Source organism: Halichoeres trimaculatus, unplaced genomic scaffold (genome assembly GCF_033239565.1).
Source record: "Halichoeres trimaculatus isolate MK-OKI-2021-1 unplaced genomic scaffold, fHalTri1.1 fHalTri1_scaffold_1, whole genome shotgun sequence".
In the NCBI taxonomy this organism is placed as follows: Eukaryota; Metazoa; Chordata; class Actinopteri; order Labriformes; family Labridae; genus Halichoeres; species Halichoeres trimaculatus.
Window position 1 is genome coordinate 15,908,233 of NW_027437179.1, and position 18,138 is coordinate 15,926,370.

The 18,138-nt window shown below is 42.8% G+C and overlaps 2 protein-coding genes across 3 annotated transcripts; one reads left to right on the plus strand and one right to left on the minus strand.

Moving 5' to 3' along the window:
• Window positions 1–1,280: 1,280 nt before the first annotated feature.
• Window positions 1,281–16,364, plus strand: hcfc1a (host cell factor C1a). Of its 2 annotated transcripts, none has more exons than XM_074661782.1 (28): window positions 1,281–1,438; window positions 2,589–2,789; window positions 3,348–3,496; window positions 4,251–4,411; window positions 4,513–4,721; window positions 4,920–5,004; window positions 5,113–5,219; window positions 5,481–5,660; window positions 5,749–5,991; window positions 6,129–6,277; window positions 6,378–6,560; window positions 6,646–6,867; window positions 7,816–7,920; window positions 8,033–8,249; window positions 8,505–8,638; window positions 8,728–8,875; window positions 8,976–9,196; window positions 10,278–11,103; window positions 11,248–11,396; window positions 11,588–11,722; window positions 11,820–12,027; window positions 12,228–12,503; window positions 12,591–12,697; window positions 12,796–12,930; window positions 13,028–13,213; window positions 13,350–13,647; window positions 13,742–13,805; window positions 13,914–16,364. In XM_074661782.1, exons 2-28 carry the CDS (start codon window positions 2,594–2,596, stop codon window positions 13,951–13,953), a joined length of 5,133 nt encoding a protein of 1,710 aa, XP_074517883.1. In that variant the 5' UTR covers window positions 1,281–1,438; window positions 2,589–2,593; the 3' UTR covers window positions 13,954–16,364. The 2 variants fall into 2 exon arrangements, with proteins under 2 accessions (XP_074517883.1, XP_074517965.1); XM_074661864.1 differs by lacking the exon at window positions 1,281–1,438 and adding an exon at window positions 1,539–1,659.
• On the minus strand, window positions 16,226–17,889 carry LOC141784200 (ras-related protein rab7). The gene is made up of 5 exons (XM_074661983.1): window positions 17,811–17,889; window positions 17,365–17,491; window positions 17,068–17,286; window positions 16,427–16,552; window positions 16,226–16,312 (listed from the first exon to the last, which is right to left on the minus strand). Exons 1-5 carry the CDS (start codon window positions 17,861–17,863, stop codon window positions 16,226–16,228), a joined length of 612 nt encoding a protein of 203 aa, XP_074518084.1. The 5' UTR covers window positions 17,864–17,889.
• Window positions 17,890–18,138: the final 249 nt, after the last annotated feature.

The following is an 18,138-nucleotide window of genomic DNA, read 5'->3' on the forward strand; positions in this document are numbered from 1 at the left end:
AGTGGACAAATCATGTATTACAAAAGAGGACAACTTTTAAATGAGATGAGCTGTGCTTTAGTTTTTTAAACTATAAACAATTGCTTGTGTGTGTGTGTGTGTGTGTGTGTGTGTGTGTGTGTGTGTGTGTGTGTGTGTGTGTGTGTGTGTGTGTGTGTGTGTGTGTGTGTTTTATTCTTTTGCCCTTTTGAAAACCTAAATCAGCTACCCAATCTCTTTAACCACTTTTTAATCGATTCGAGAAGGGTTTTTTCTTTGTTTGTTTGTCTTTAAAGAAAAAAAAGAGCCGCAACTACTAATGACAGTGAGATTGTGTGAATGTGAGCTGGGCTTACATTTAGGGTTCAGGTTTTGCAAAGTGTCTTAAAGAAATTTACATCACCATTTTGCAGTCTTAATTTAATGTACACTATTATTTCAATCAACAAGAATTGTTTATTTGGGAAATCCTTCAAAGTTAAAGAGGTTGTTAATATTGAAAGTATTGTGTCTTACAGAAATCAGTTTCAATTTATAAATCCATACCTCCCCATACAGAAAGTAAATGTTTTTTCTTTTTTTTCAGCAAGGTAAATTTGATATGTGCACAATTAAAAATACTTAAAAACTCTCAACATGCCAAACCAATGCTTATATAGCAAATTACGTACAGGCTATGGCTTATTCTACAAATTTGGAAGAATAAAATAGGTAGGGCCGGGGGTCTATAGGTGGGAAAGGTAGCTACCGTCATATCCCAATGTAACTGTTGTTTCAGCGGAGGGCACGCTATAGTGTTTGTGTATATGTGTGTGTGTGTGTGTGTGTGTGTGTGTGTGTGTGTGTGTGTGTGTGTGTGTGTGTGTGTGTGTGTGTCTGTCTGTCTGTCTGTCTGTCTGTGTGTGTGTGGGCGTGGTATCTTTTAAATATATTAAGGCGCTTAATTGGTAAACTCGTGCTTATATACTATTGACACGGATGTTCAGGCACATATAGCTCAGTTAAGGAGGCAATAAAAGCACCATCACTAAATATAATAATTTATATAGGGCTCTGGCAGGTCTGTCGCCATCTTTACTATGGGACAATAAGCCTACTTAAAAATCAAACAACTTGTTTTAATGCTCTCAAACCTACAAATTATTTATTTTGTACTAAAATCAAGTGTCCTTTGTATACTTACACCAACGACGATACTTACCGCTTGTTCGAGATGAAATAAAACAAAACCGGCATATGCGTTTCTGTCTGGTATGGTATGTGAGCGGGTCTTTGGCGCCATGTTTACTTTGGGTGACGCCAACTCTCTTCCATTTTCCTCCGCCTCTGGTTGTCAAGAAGATGGCAGCTTCCAGGCAGGCATGAGAGGAAACACTTCTTCACAAATCGAATGAATTTGGATAATTTTCGGAAGATAAGGCCACAAACCAGTGTTTTTGCAACTACTGCATCGAAATAGGTGAGTGAAAGTAGGACATTATTGCGCATTTGGCGGTTTGTTGTGTTTTGTTGTGGCATTCCGTCCGGCCATTTTTCTTGTGGGAGCTGTAGAACTAGGCCGATCGTCGAAAAAAATGGCTGCTTCCACAGACGGCATGAAACACAATAACACTCTATATGTGCAGTTTAACTAAGTTTGGTCGCGTTTCAAGAAAGTTGTCGCAACTGCATTTATATCAGGTAAAATATGCATTGCATAATTAAACGCTATTTCGGTGCACCTAATTGGAAAACTTGAAGACGCTCTGACAGATGCCAGCCCACAGCTAGCGCTGTTAGCTTGGCCGAATTAGGTTGAACTGTCAGCCGTTAATGCTAACGAAGTCTTGCTTACGATAGAAACCATCCAAACACCCCAGTTTTATCTCAGCAGTTGTGAATTTTAAAATGATCTTTCGATGTGGTTACGGGCATTTAGGTTTTTTAAAGATGTAACTGTCAAAGCAGACCTTCGTTATTTTTCTTATGGTATTAACTGCGTTGAAGTGGCTGCACAGAATGCTAAGTTTGTTAGCTACAATATGGCGACTCCCAGAGAGGCATGAAAATAGTCGACTCTTGCTAGCGGTTTTAACCGCGGATGAACCCGGTGTGGCCTGATTGTATTTGTGCACTTAGTCTTTTTCTCCATGAGTCTAATTAATTTGTTTCTAATTTTACTTTTTGTCTTTGCTGGCGTAGTTTGCTAGGGTATGTGTTTTTCTATTTCATTCGCTTCCGCCATTTTTCAGACTGGCAGTTAGCGGGGGTTTGTTTGGTTGCAAGATGGCTGCTTCCATGTACCGAATTCAATGGTTAGAAATAACTGTATGAGACACAACTTAGATGTTGGAGAGACTGTATGAATTCAGTGTCAACTACTCATTCAATTAAATCCATAAAATGGTTAGTACCAGCGACAGCTGGTATACTTGGGTTTTGCTGTTAGTTTGAATGCCTTCATCGGTCGAAGCTAATGGCTAACTGGAGCTCTTTAGCTGATACGATCATACAAAGTGAGAAGTTGGGTAGAGCACTGGATCAAATGCTGCGCTACACTTCTCTTTTACAGAATCATCCCACATACTATTTTTTCATTATTTATTAAGACTGTTATTTCGTTCTGACAGAAGTCATGTCTGCCCCTGGCTCCGCGGTAACTGGGACCACGGCGTCGGTTCTGCAGCCGCGGTGGAAACGGGTCCTCGGATGGTCCGGTCCCGTTCCCCGGCCCAGACATGGACACAGGGCTGTTGCCATAAAGGAGCTTATGGTTGTCTTCGGTGGTGGAAACGAAGGGATTGTGGATGAATTACATGTATACAATACCGGTAAGATTAACTACATATTCACTTTAAGAATATCCTTTGCATCAACAAGTCTCGAAATGCACATTTTCCTGAAAAAAGTGGAAGATGCTCCAGTTTTATTTCCCTCTGCATACTTTGTGATGTATTTCCATATCGATTCGTGAAATGAAAAATCAAGTACAGGACAGGCCTCGGTGGGCCGAGCAGATCCGTGTGTGAATGATTTGGTCCCCCTCTGCTGGAGGAAGCGTTTTAACGCACGTAAAAAAGGCGGGCTGAAATAAAATGGATGATGCTGGTTGGTTTAAGCATCTCTTGTGTCACAATTTCTTTATTATTACCAATTATGAAGGGAAGTTTGGAAAACATGCATTTTTCCCCCAGTCATTTCATGCTTCTTCCACATTTTTCTCTTTCTTCTTTTTTTTTTGCCTGGTGATGTACTACAAATCAAGATGTTTGCTGCCAAGTTTAGCCCAATATACCCATGCAATTGGTGTATTTGATTAATCTAGCATTTCCTGGTATGTAAAGCTTAAACTGAGTCTCTCGCTGTAATTTTGGTATGTTATTTTCTAGCAACAAACCAGTGGTTCATCCCAGCAGTCCGTGGTGATATCCCTCCTGGTTGTGCAGCATATGGTTTTGTCTGTGATGGCACAAGGTTGCTGGTGTTCGGTGGAATGGTGGAGTATGGAAAGTACAGCAATGATCTCTATGAGCTACAGGTAATATAACTATTGACCGTAACTCTGTGTGCATTTTAGCTCAGAAGAATCAAACGAAATAAATGGGCAACATGCATTCTCAAAATATTGGTACGACAGTTTTGTTTGATGTATATTTTTTTGCATACAGGCATTTCACTAAGAACAAAATTACACCAAGAATTTGCGTATAGTCCATCTTGCTTACTCAGTTAGTACTGATGTGTTTTTTGCTCAATGAAATTTGAGGAAAGAAAGACAAAAATGAAAACTTTACAATATTTGTAGTTTTTCATTTATGTTTCTTTGCATCACAAGAACAGTTTATCCATATCCTGTGGTTATGATCTTATTTTAAAATAGGTTAAATGCACACTGTACTTACATTTGTAACTTATATCTTATGTTTATCAATCCTAAAATAGAATTTGTTGGACTTTCCTCATGGTGAGGAATTGAATACTTATATTATCTTGTCCTTAACGTAATATCTCAAAGGCATGCTAATATTCTTTTAATCATAAAGTTTCATTCAGCTAAGTGCAACTTATATCAATACTTGATGCATGACAGTGTTTTGATTCAGAAATAGCATTTAAGTCTATAAGTAATCTGTCAATTTAAATAGAATTGAATAGAATAGAAATGCCTTTTTTATTCCCAAGGGGGAATTCAGGGTGAATGGACAAAATGTTTTGTAAAATTTCAAATTATAACTTGGAATGAGATTAGCCAATGATCTGTTACATGCTGTGTTGACTCTTTTCTGTTGTAGGCCAGCAGATGGGAATGGAAAAAATTAAAGGCAAAGAACCCGAAGAATGGCCCCCCTCCTTGCCCTCGACTCGGCCACAGTTTTTCTCTGGTTGGCAACAAGTGCTACCTGTTTGGTGGACTCGCAAATGACAGTGAGGACCCCAAAAACAACATTCCCAGGTGCTCATTTTCTCAAGCATACCTCGGGAAGTGGTGGTTCAATCCCAAATGCGGTTCCAATCCATAACTTAACCCTGAGAAATCTTTTCCTTCTCCATCAGATACCTAAATGATCTCTACACACTTGAACTGCGTGCTGGTTCTAGTGTGGTCGGATGGGATATTCCGATTACATATGGAGTCCTGCCTCCTCCCCGGGAGAGCCACACCGCTGTGGTATACACTGAAAAGACAAGCAGGAAATCACGCCTGATAATCTATGGAGGAATGAGCGGTTGTCGTCTTGGAGATCTGTGGACCCTTGATATTGGTAGGTATCTCAAAGCGCACGTGAAAAAATCACAGCATATAAACATATGAAATGCCCCTCAGTTTGCTGTTGTCAGTCGGTCAGACCAATTGTACATCACTTCTCTTTCAGTGATAGAATTTGTCTTACACTTTACACTGTGTTTATCTGGTGGTATATGTCTATGTGGCTCTTATTGCTTATTATTATTATTCCCAGATACCCTGACTTGGAACAAACCATCAGTTAACGGGACAGCACCGCTGCCTAGAAGTCTTCACTCTGCCACCACCATCACAAACAAGTGAGACAACGGCTGTTTCTTGTCAACAAATATTAAATATTTTAATGCAAATTAAAAAGGCTGTGCCTGTTCAGTTTCTCACTGTCTTTTCATTTTGTCAATGTGCAGGATGTATGTTTTCGGAGGATGGGTTCCTTTGGTAATGGATGATGTCAAAGTGGCAACACATGAGAAGGAGTGGAAGTGCACAAACACACTTGCCTGCCTAAATCTCGGTTTGTCTAACTCTTGTTTACCGTTCTCCTTAAGTTTTAAAATATTTGCAGATACCGTGGATTCATTTCTTTAAACTTATTGTCAAAACTTCACGGCTCTGTTGTCTCAAAAACTGATTCATCCCACCAAAACAATACAAATGTATATATGCTTATGTTTTGTAGCACGTCAAATGAAGACTGGTGTAATATGAATAAAACACAACCAGCTTTAAAGTGCTTCATTGTAGGTAATCATCCATACCATTTATTTCTCCGTAGACACCATGTGTTGGGAGACAGTGTTAATGGATACTCTTGAAGATAACATCCCAAGGGCCCGTGCAGGCCACTGTGCTGTGGCCATAAATTCCAGACTTTACGTTTGGAGTGGTCGTGATGGATATCGTAAAGCATGGAACAACCAAGTGTGTTGTAAAGACCTCTGGTACCTTGAAACTGGTAAGTATGCATTACCATGATTGGATTCACAACTGACTGTGACAGTGACATGGGCTTACATTTCATTTCTCATGTTCCACCTCTCCAGAGCGGCCACATGCCCCTGCCAGAGTGCAGTTAGTCCGTGCCAACACCAACTCCCTGGAGGTGAGCTGGGGTGCTGTCTCAACTGCAGACACCTACTTACTGCAGCTACAGAAATATGACATCCCTGCAACCCCAGCTGCAGCTTCCCCAGCTATGAGTGCAACCCCTTCACAGCCTGTGAACTCTCCTAAGAGCCCTGCACCAGCCGCAGCAGCACCATCTGCTCAGAGCCTACCACAGACAGGTATTATAAAGGTTACCACAGTTCCTCTTTGCTGAGTGTCTCATTCTTTTGTTTTCGTTACACAAGGAAGCTGTAACACGGGGGGAAAATGCATTTAAAGCTTTTAAAACCTAATCATTGGTTATTTATTTTTACAGCTGTTTTGAAGGTTGCTGCTCAACAGTCTGCCACAGGCGCATCTGTTGTCACAGTTCGCCCCAGCCAGCCTGGGAAATCCCCTGTCACTGTGACGTCTCTTCCTCCAGGTGTACGAATGGTAGTGCCTGCCCAGACCACACAAGGATCGGTGAGAGCAATTTTTCACTTAAATCTATTTTTTTTATTTAAACATGTATCATTTTGGATGAGCAAATGATTTCAGCAAGCGTTTCCTTTTTCTGTTACAGCCCATTGGCAGTAGTCCTCAGATGAGTGGCATGGCAGCTCTTGCTGCAGCTGCTGCAGCTACTCAGAAGATACCACCCTCCTCTGCAGGCACCGTCCTTAATGTTCCTGCAGGTGCCACCATTCTTAAGACAGTGGCTGTTACTCCAGGAACAACCACAGTGAAAGTAGCTTCTCCAGTAATGGTACGGATGTCGCTGAGCATGTTCAGTTCATAGACTGTTTACATACTATCTAAGGCCAGTTGTTAAAGTTATGCTGTCCTTATAGGTCAGTAACCCTGCCACACGGATGCTGAAAACTGCTGCAGCCCAGGTGGGCACAGCAACTGCATCCTCTCCTACCACCACCAGACCCATCATCACTGTACACAAGTCTGGTGCTGTCACAGTTGCCCAGCAAGCCCAAGTGGTAACCACAGTGGTGGGCGGAGTTACCAAAACCATCACCCTGGTTAAGAGCCCCCTCACCATGGGAGGAAGTGGCACCTTGGTAAGACAACAAGACCATTGACGTTCTGTAGTATGATGCCACACTGAAACTTTTGACCTTTTGAGTGCACTCTTTGGTTCTTTCAGTTTCATACTCGTACTGTGAAAAAGATTTTAAGCACTTATTACCTCTTCCAGGGAGGTTGTGTTTTGGGGAGAGTTTGTCTGTCTGTTTTTCTGTGAGCAGCATAACTCAAAAAGTAACAAATGGATCTTGATGAAATTTTAAGGAAATGTTCAAAATGAGATCAGGAAGAAGTGATTAAATTTAGGAGGTAACCCGGATCACCGTCTGGATCCAGGAGTCTTTTTTAAAGGATTCTGTATCATTGTGAGATAGGGCTGGTTTCACCATATGTGTATATAACGCCACGATAAATGGTCGGATTGCTTTGCAAAACAATATGAGACAAGGTCATGATCATTTCTGACTGATGTAGAAGGACGATCCAGATCCTAGCAATATTCCGGATACTAAGATCTGGAGTACGAAATATATACTGGATTGTCATAATATTCAACACTATCAGGTAACAAATTATCGTACAAACCTGCAACTAACACCAAATTGTAGCAGACAGTCTGCTGAAAGGGAGTAGAACATTAAGGTAGGACTAAAGTGTTAAGCAACAACCACAATATGCTTGGCAGAGGTTGTGCTCTCTGAGTGCGTTTTTAGTTTGCTTTTTTAGTTCTTGTCAAAAGATGATCACATGCACTGAGCTTGAACTTGGTGGGGAGGGACTAAAAGTTGGCTGATTGTGACTGTCAGAGAAAACAAGAAAACAGGGAGCACGATATCAGTGATCCATGTGACTTTCAGTCTTTTAAGGCTGGAATGATTAGTTAGATCGATTTATCCAGTTTGGTCATCATCCTGATGAACTCTTTGTGCTGTCTCATGTTTTCTTGTGACTCCTCAACTTGAGCCTCTCTCTTCTGTCGGCAGATCTCCAACCTTGGCAAAATGATGTCTGTGGTACAGACCAAGCCGGTGCAGACATCAGCTGTCACAGGACAGGCTTCCACTAACCCTCTCACACAGATCATACAGGTCAGCTATCTGCATGAGAGCAGGGGGAAAATAGGAGGCAGCTTAAAACCCTTAAAACAGGCTCCAGATATCTTTCTTCTTATAGCTGAGTAATCTGTTTCTCTCTCCTCAGACAAAGGGTCCCCTCCCTGCTGGCACCATACTGAAGCTGGTGACCTCTGCAGACGGCAAGCCTACAACCATTATTACAACTTCCCAGGCAGGAGGGACAGGAAATAAGCCCACTATCCTCAACATCAGTGGTGTCTCTCCCACCACCACAAAGCAGGGCACCACCATCATTAAGACCATCCCTATGTCAGCTATCATGACCCAGCCTGGAGCCACAGGTCTTTGCTCTCTCCAGTTTACAGTGTCACAACTGCTCATCATTGCTTATTTATTGCAGAGATTAGATCTACAGATTGCATGATGCCCATATTTTATCCAGAGTTTATCAAAACAGAATTAAATAACTGGCTAGTGTGAATAGAAAAACAGAAAAACACGCAACAAATATTTTAATGATTACGATTAAATGCAGTCTATTAAGTTTATATCATCTGTAGAAAACTCTTCTGAGCACAGATGCTTTGGTCTTGCAGGTGTGACAAGCAGTGCTGGCATGAAAACCCCGATCACAATCCTGACCACAAAGGTGATGACCACTGGAACTCCAGGGAAAATCATCACTGCAGTGCCCAAGCTTGCCACCGCTGGCCAGCAGGGACTGACACAGGTACCCAGACTCTGCTTCACCGTGTATATCAGCCACGCTGCTCTTTTGTTTTACTTGGGGGCATTTATCCTGAATAATTGTGTGTCTAGGTGGTTCTGAAGGGCGCGCCTGGGCAACCTGGGACTATTTTGCGCACTGTGCCCATGAGCACAGTGGGTGGTGTTCGGCTTGTTACGCCAGTGACCGTGTCTGCAGTAAAGCCAACTGTCACAACTCTGGTTGTCAAGGGGACTACTGGTAAGAACAAGTGCTTTTGAGTGTGTTTTTTTTTCTAGAGGGTATTTTTAGGTCACATTTATGTTCTCTTGTTTTTTAACACTCCTGATTTTCCTTTCAGGAGTCACCACCCTGGGGACAGTGACTGGCACTGTCTCTACTAGCCTGGCAGGGGCCACAGTGGACACTTCCAATGCCTCTTTGGTGACCCCTATCACCACTCTGGGTACCATTGCTACCCTGTCCAGCCAGGTGATCAGCCCATCTGCCATAACAGTGTCAGCTGCCCAGACAAGCCTGACCTCTGCCACAACACTGCCCTCTTCCACCATCACAGTTCAGGTAAAACAGCCCTTGGAATATTTGTCCAGTAGGTTGCATTTTGTATTTCATTCATAAGTTTATAAAATATTTGCAGCTGTGTTTAAGCACATTGATTGCAGCACAGCATCTCAGGTTAAACATGAATTTGCAGCTTGTTGCTGTCAATATGATTTTACCAACTCTTCTTATTAGTCAAAATCAACATTTGTGATGAGGGAAGTATCACTCTCTGGATAAAATGTTCATAGTTTGCCGTTCATACGTGCTTAAACAAACAAATGTGAATCAACAATTTTGTCGGAACATCACCTAAACTCAGGCCGAAGCCTTTCAAACTTTACAGGACTGTGTAAGTTTGGTTTTATTTTTATTGCTTCTTTGTCACTGAGATTTTCTCATTACCCTGCTTTCAATCAACATCAAGAAGCATAAACAATCCTATAAATTAGGGATGGGTACCGAATTAGGTACTTTTATAGGTACCGACCAAATTCTGTCAAAAGTACAGAGTATTGACTCAGGTAAAACCAAAAGGTACCATGTTCAGGTACCTAAACACATCCGTGTGACTGAGGGAATAGAAGAGTAGGCAATTTTCCACGCTGGGCATGAACACACCATTGCAAGGTTATATATCGAAAAATAAATATGTTAAATTATTTTTTATATATATTTCATTAGTAAACAAATTAATATTTTCTACCACTTAAACATAAGAAAGTACGAAAATTGGTACCGTTGAGTACCGGTACCGATTGCCAGGTACCTGGCTTTGGTGCTGTATTGTTTCAAGTGTGAAAGGTACCCATCCCTACTAGAAATAAAGCCAGATTTAGGACTACAAAGGTGACTTGTGCAGCCTGAAGCTATAAAAATTCTGCACTGCAAAAACATGACTGACACAGAGGATTTTACCTTATTAAACTGTTTAGAGTTTTACATGGTTTTTTTAATGCATAAAGGACATTGAAAGGTGCAAAATAAACATTTAAAGGTGACACCATTATTTCACATTACCATGAATCGTAAGCATAATGACACTGAATATCTAAATTTGTGGACCAGAAATAACAAAAATTCCTTAAATTTTCTCCATCAGAACCAGCCCACCCAGGTGACTCTAATCACAACTCCCAGTGGTGTAGAAGCTCAACCAGTGCAGGATCTACCAGTGTCCATTCTGGCTTCACCGACCTCTGAGCAGCCAAGCTCCACGGAGGCTGGAGCTGCAGGAGAAGGCTCTGGAACTGTCACCCTGGTCTGCTCAAACCCACCCTGTGAGACTCACGAGACTGGAACCACCAACACGGCTACAACGTCCTCGGCAACCATCGGTGCAGGACAGGTCTGTTCCAACCCACCCTGTGAGACCCATGAGACTGGAACCACCAACACAGCCACAACCTCCTCTGCAGCAATTAAGGCGGGACAGGTGTGCTCAAACCCGCCATGCGAAACCCATGAAACAGGCACCACCAACACAGCCACAACTGCATCTTCGAACATGTCTGCTCCACGCATGTGCTCCAACCCGCCCTGTGAGACTCATGAAACTGGGACAACTAACACAGCTACAACAGCTTCAGCTAACATGGGAGGAGTCCAGCAAGTGTGCTCCAACCCACCCTGTGAGACTCACGTGACGGGTACCACCAACACAGCCACCCAGTCTTCATCAAACATGAGCGCAGGCCAGACAGGCACAGCTCAGAGGGTTTGCTCCAACCCACCCTGTGAAACACACGAGACTGGGACCACCAACACGCCATCCACTGCCACCTCCAACATGGGAGGTGAACAGACCAGCACATCCTCAGGCGTCGCCCAAAGGGTTTGTTCTAACCCACCCTGTGAAACACACGAGACTGGGACCACCAACACAGCCACCACTGCCACCTGCAGCATGGAGACAGGCGAAGGCACAGGTACACTCACACTTAGTGAAGCTGTGCCTGGAAGGTGCAATCATGTGTTTGTTGTTGTTGTTCCACGTTAGTTTTCTGCAACCACTGAGTGAAGTTTGTTTCAAGTGTTGGGTTAAACTGACTTTTTGCCTTTGTATGCATTAGCCGGTCAGCAGACAGAAGAGGGAGCAGAAGGTACCAGCAGCGCAGAAGCAACCTCCACCACAACTACAACTGGTTTAGTTACCACCACCCAAGGCAGAGCCATCACTACTGTCACTCAGTCCACACCAGCACCTGGACCCTCTGTACCTGTAAGACCTAATCCAATGACAGAACTGTCTCTTTTTAATAGATTTAACTTCACCATATATTCCTGGCTGCCTGCTGGAATCACATGGTATTACTAGAGGAAGACATGATTTCATTTCCTCGTCAAATCTGAGCCTTAGTGCTTTTGTTTCAGTTTTGATAAGTTTTATCTCACTCTGTTTTTGTCTCCTAGTCGATCTCATCAATCACAGAGGGCGTGAGCACTGCTGCCAGCTCCACAGAGGAACCCATGCAAACTGATGAGGCAGCGTCAGCAGAAGCTGCAACTGCAGAGGAGGGAGCTGCAGCAATGGAAACACAAGCAGAGGTAGATACAGTATTTCATGTTATTTTGATTTGTCTGTTTTCATTTTAAGTGGAAAAATATAATCCTTGTGAATGTGACTCTTCATACGTCCTCTCAGGGAGAAGCAGCCACTGGAACAGCCTTAAATCTGCCCTCAGAGCTGATGTCTGAGGGTCAGGGAGCCACTCTGATGGTAACTGGGCTTTCAGATGAGGAGCTGGCTGTGACTGCAGCAGCAGAGGCAGCTGCTCAGGCAGCAGCCACTGAAGAAGCCCAGGCCCTTGCCATTCAGGCTGTCCTCCAGGCAGCCCAGCAGGCTGTTATGAGTAAGTCCATCCTTTGTGTGTAAAGTCTGATGCTTGATCTCACTTTGATTTGGAGCACTATTTTCATCAAAAGTCTTTTAAAGGGGAAAAAACTGTCAACGCAAAAGTGATCTTATTACCTGCTGCAAGCACCTTGAGTAAGTTTTTGTGTGTTTTTTCTTATTTACTTGATTAAATTCTTGGCTGTTTTTTCCTCATAGATGAAGGCGATTCCACTGGAGAAAGCCAGCAGCCTACCAGCATCCCCATCATGCTGACCCAGCAGGAGCTGGCAGCATTGGTCCAGCAGCAGCAGCAGCTGCAAGAGGCTCAGGCTGCTGCACAGCAGGCCAGTGTAGATACAAGTTTGCCAACTGAAGGCCTCGCTCCCGCTGACAGCCTCAACGACCCCTCTGTCGAAAGCAATGGACACAATGAGATGGCAGCTGCAGTAACCAGTGCTGTGGCATCACTGCTGCCTCGTACCACGGCTGAGAGTAAGAGCTCTTATTGTGGCTTTTTTTTGTTCCTCTCATTTTTAACAGTACACTGAACTCTTTGAACTTGATGTTTTGTCCCCACAGCACTCGCTCCATCAAGCACATTCGCACCCTCTGTATCAGTGGCAAGTCCAGCCAAGCTACAAGCAGCTGCTGCCTTAGCAGAGGTTGCCAATGGCATCGAGGGAGAGGTGAGTTACTGTAGTAACAATGAAATCCTGCTTGCTCGAGCAGGACAAGGGAGAAGAATGGTGAATAATGATTTTTTTCTTATGTTTTTTTTTAACAGAAGCAAGGTCCACAGCCAACACCAGTGAAGCCTGTTGTAAAGAAAGAAAACCAGTGGTTCGATGTTGGAATTGTCAAAGTGACCAACATGGTTGTCACCCACTTTTATGTGCCAGCAGATGATTCTCTTGGTGACGTAAGTGTCGCAATGTGCTTTTTTTACTGCACGACCAAGATGAATGTAGAAGTCAGCCCATCTCTCATTCCTGTTATTTCTGCTCTTCGTTTTGTAGGATGACTCTGGCATTATGCCAGACTACAGCCAGATGAAGAAAATGGAGCTGCAGCCTGGAACTGCTTACAAGTTCCGCGTAGCAGGAATTAATGCTTGTGGCCGTGGATCCTTCTCAGAGATATCTGCTTTCAAGACATGCCTACCAGGCTTCCCAGGGGCACCTTGCGCCATCAAAATCAGCAAGGTAACACACCAGTAAAGCTTTACTTCTCATTCACGTCTTATTTAGCCGTGGGTTTGTTAGCTTCTAGATGAGACTAGCTGTTTTCAGAGTCATGCTTTCATATGATGAGTAGTATTTGTTCACTGATCCTTCGCAGAGCCCAGATGGTGCCCACCTGACCTGGGAACCACCTTCGGTGACATCAGGAAAGATCATTGAGTACTCTGTATACTTGGCCATCCAGAGCAGCCAGACAGCTGAAGCCAAGGCTTCCACCCCAGCGCAGCTAGCTTTCATGCGTGTGTACTGTGGGCCTAACCCCTCATGCTTGGTGCAGTCATCCAGCCTCTCCAACGCCCACATTGACTACACCACCAAGCCTGCCATCATCTTTCGCATCGCCGCCCGTAATGAGAAGGGTTATGGCCCTGCCACCCAAGTCCGATGGTTACAAGGTGAGAGCATAGATCGACAAACTAATAGTGTCACAGTGTGAGCAATCAGCTGCTGAATCATGGGACATATTTTGACCACTGTGCTGCTTTGTAGAATCTGGGAAAGATGCTGCCTCCGCAAAACCAGCCCCGAAGAGACCAGGCACCTCTCCTGATACGTAAGTTCAGAGTTTTGTTTCATACCATGCACACAGGATATGCTTTCAACATGGCACTGACCAATTTAGCATTTAATACTCATCATGGTTTTATGTGTGCTTTTACAGTAAGGCTACTGGTCCAAAGAAAGCAAGGACGGACCAGTGAGGTTGCCCAGAGATCCCCCCCAGTCTTTGTCCTTTTTCCACTTGCTGTCCTTTTATCAGGAAGACTGACCTTCATCCCTCCTCCACCTCCTCATCCACATCTTAAACTCATACTCCACCCTCAAGTCTCAGATCAAAACATCATTGGATGCAGAACAACTGAACGAAGCTGAGATTAAAGTCAATCTGAGAGATGTTTCTGTAGATAAAAACCCTCCTTCCTCCTTGTTCTGTTGGTCGTACTATTTTTAGAGTAACACAAACTTAGAAGCACATTATCTTTTTTCAGTCACATCCCCCTCCTTCATTTAACCCCTACTTTTGGCTTGTTTCAGTAGTTGAGCAGTATAGAAAAGCATTTACATCTTTCACCAACTGGGAGCCAGCCTGAGCGCAATGTTTTTTTTTCCTTTGTTTTGTGAATCCTGGGGGAATGTAGAGAGAGACTACATGAAATGATGTACAGAGTTGAAAAAGGCCATGGAGGCATTAGTTTAGATGGGAGGAAAAAATTGGTATGGAATTGAATAAAGCACTTGTCCTCACTGCGAGAGGACATCATTTTTTCTTTTTTCTTTTTTTTTTTTTTTTTTGCTCAAAACAAATTTTGCTTCATCAACAACCTATAGCCACCGTACTGGACCTGTTCTGGACTCCAGTCTCCTGGTAATGTCATCACTGTGCGCTTTTTACCCCACGATGAGGACTGGTGCCCCACACTTCAAGGTGGACAACAAAGAAAGACTAAGGAAGAGATTCATAGAGAAAGAATGACAGACTATGCTAGGAATGAGACTTGCAGCACACAAAAAAATTGCAAAATCTTCCCAAAAAATTAGCAAGCAATGATGCAGATCTTTTGTGTAGTTTATTTTTGTATTTTTTAAGCTTTTTTTCTCCTGTGTGTATGTGTATGTTGTGCATTTTTAAAAAAACATCAATTTTTTTAACTGTTGTTCATCCCCATAGTTTGTGTTTGTTGGAAGATGGGTGGCTGTGTTGAGGTTGCCACTATATTTTTAAAAATCTTCATTCAGTTGGTTGTATGTTCTTGATGTTAACAGATGGTAATGAAAGAGAGAAAGACTTTTGTATTCGTTCCAAGTAGAACCGCAGAGGTTATAGGACTGAAGGGAACTTTGAAGTGGACCCGGGAGAGGAGAGGTTTTACTTTGTTTACTACTCAGTGCTTGTGTTGCTTTGTTTGCCAAACCCAAAATCTCACAGGGTATGAGGAAAAGCACCATCAGTTCGTTCCATGTCCTCCCCTGTTTCCCCATCAGCTGTCCTACACTTTTTTATGCTCATGAATGTGGTCACACCTCTTTATTTTTAGAACGGGAACTTATATAAGTAGGCATATTTTCCCTATCCTATTAATGTATGTGAATCCATGAAATAAATTTTTAATTTGTTCCCTTCCACGGCTCTGTATTTTAGACTACAGACAGTGTGCAAGCTAGCTGTGGTGTGTCAGCTCGTATGTTTTTGAATGGGGTGTCTTAGGAAGAAAGCTTACATGGCCGGAGTGTACTCACCTGTAAATTAGTTCGTTCATAGAGCAAGAATAAAATGAACAAAAAAAAACAACATCTTGGCCTTTTATATAATTACCTGTAACAAACAGTTTTTACATGTTGGTCATCTCTCGATTGCCTTTTGTGTCTTTACTTATAAAAGAAACATATATATAAATATATATATATAGTCTCCCTGATTGTTCTAATTTGCTTCTGTCAGGCGGATTCACTGTAAGAGTCTGGATCACTGCTAGGTTCATTACAATACAACCTTGTACAGGGAGGTTTCTGACTGGACATGAGTGTATATCTACTTTGTAAGGGTGGATTCAGTTATGATGGTAACAGCCAGGACGACCAGAGCCAAGGTTTCTGCTCGCCGTCTTTTCTCCGGCTTGCACCTTGGTTTTCGTTTGTGGTTTCTCCCGATTCCTTTCTAGAAATGAACTTTCTCTTCATATGCATTCATAATTTTTGTGCGTGTCAGTGTGTCTGTTGAACAAAACTAGACATGCATGCAAAAGCAGTGTATTTTAGTAGTGATGCCTTAAGTTAGACCATAAACTGAAGGTTCTCAAAAAAAGAAAAAACATTTAATAAGTTTGTTCCTCTCTCCATGTGGTATACAATTGTGTCCTTTCCTTCCACAGTACCTTTGCTGGGTCACTATTTTTGCACCCTCGTTAGATAGGTCATCATCAGCAGTGCCGAGGTCTCTCTGAACTTTCCTTCCCACACTGGGACGAGTGCTGCTCAGCACTCACAGGTGTTGCGAGTTTCTCTCGGCTGTTTGCAGGTTATCTGGAAATGTCCTGTATTTTCCAATGTGTGTTTTTTGTACTGTAGGGAGTAATGTATCTTTTATCATCAAAAAATAAACATGTTAAACATATGCTTTGCGTCTCTTTTATTCTCACTGATATGGTGTGTGTAATAAAAAAACAGCTGAATCACCTGTTGCAAGCCTCTCTGAGCTGCCCTCAGGAACGGCTTCTCTACATTTAGATCCTCTTTGGCACTTCCTTCAAAGTATTCGGCTTTTATCTCCTCACACCACTGCTGGGCTAACTTGCCCGACACCTGGAGGGCAGGACAATCATAGCTGTGATAATCAATCATACTTATTGTAATATCAGTGTTGCTGACAATGCAGCAGAACATGAACAGTAGTAGTAAAGTTAATGTGGTTGCTAAAAAATACAAAGACATCAACCTCATATTGACACGACAGAGTGGAGGATGATTCAGGTATTATTTTAAATGACTTGTGAGGATTCAAGACTAAGTCACAAGAGTCACTGCTGATCACCAATGACTGTTTTTTCCAGTGAAGTGCTCCTTTGTTCAACTGGATGTCGTGTCTAGTAAATTACTGTGTCACTTCTTTGCCATCTTTTCTTCACAACAAATAAAGAAAAAATCATTTTGTCTCTCAGTTTACCTAGAAATGATTTAAACTGGAAACTTCTAATAACCTGCATAAGTCTTCAAACATATCCCACTCACTCAAAGTCTTCACTGAGTTACTGCACAGAATCCTAAAATCTTCACTTTTTCACAGACCATCAACACTTTGTCACAGTATTTTCACTAACCTCCCTGTTGCCCATGTCAGTCTTGTTGCCCAGAACAATGAAGGGGAATTCAGATGGATCCTGAGGCTCGCCCTGGATCAGAAACTCTTTCCTCCATCCGTCCAGTGCAGAGAAACTGGCTCTGGATGTGACATCAAAGACCAGCATGCAGCAGTGGGCTCCTCTGTACAAAGGGGTCCCCAAAGACTGGAACCTCTCTGTCCCTGCTGTGTCCCAAATCTGAGGAAGACACACGTCATGTGAACGCGTTTGTCGCTTCAGCTGGACAGGTGTACAGGTGTGCAGGTGTTGGTCTACCTGCAGGATGACTGTGTTCCCGTCTACGTTGACTTCTTTAGAGAGGAAGTCGGTGCCTATGGTGGCCCGGTACGCACTGGAGAAGCGGTGATTCACATACCTGTTCATGAAGGAGGATTTTCCCACCCTTTGTAAACACACACACACACACACACACACACACACACACACACACACACACACACACACACACACACACACACACACACACACACACACACACACACACGATCCTCGTTGTAAATTTCAAAAAATAATATTAACCTCTCTACTCATATAAAGGCATTTTGACCGTCCAGACACTTCAGGAGCTCTAAACCGGATTAAACTTCAGATTTACAGGAAATCAAAGCCTAAATGAAAGTGAAACAGCTTTCTACCAAAGACAAAATCAAAGCTTTCCTCAATGTGAAATAAGAACTGAAAAACATTTTGCTCAACATTACCCGGAGTCTCCTATGACGATGACTTTCAGTACGGGTCGTTTCCCACCGATCATGTTCACCTGCTCACACCTCAGGCTTCGGCCGATGCTGCCTTCAGGTGCTGCTCGTACGTTTGACTTTCGTTAATTTGATGTCTCAGACAGTAGTAAATCAACACGTTTTTGTTCAATCAGAGTCATGGTTAATTTATTGGGAACATGGTTAAAAATTCTTAGGCACCAAGTCATACTTTTCTTTTAATAAAAGCAACATAAAAAAATAGTGAATATTAGGCCACTTAACTTGCAATTACATAAACATGGCAGTCAGAAATTTAGCAAAGGCTTTT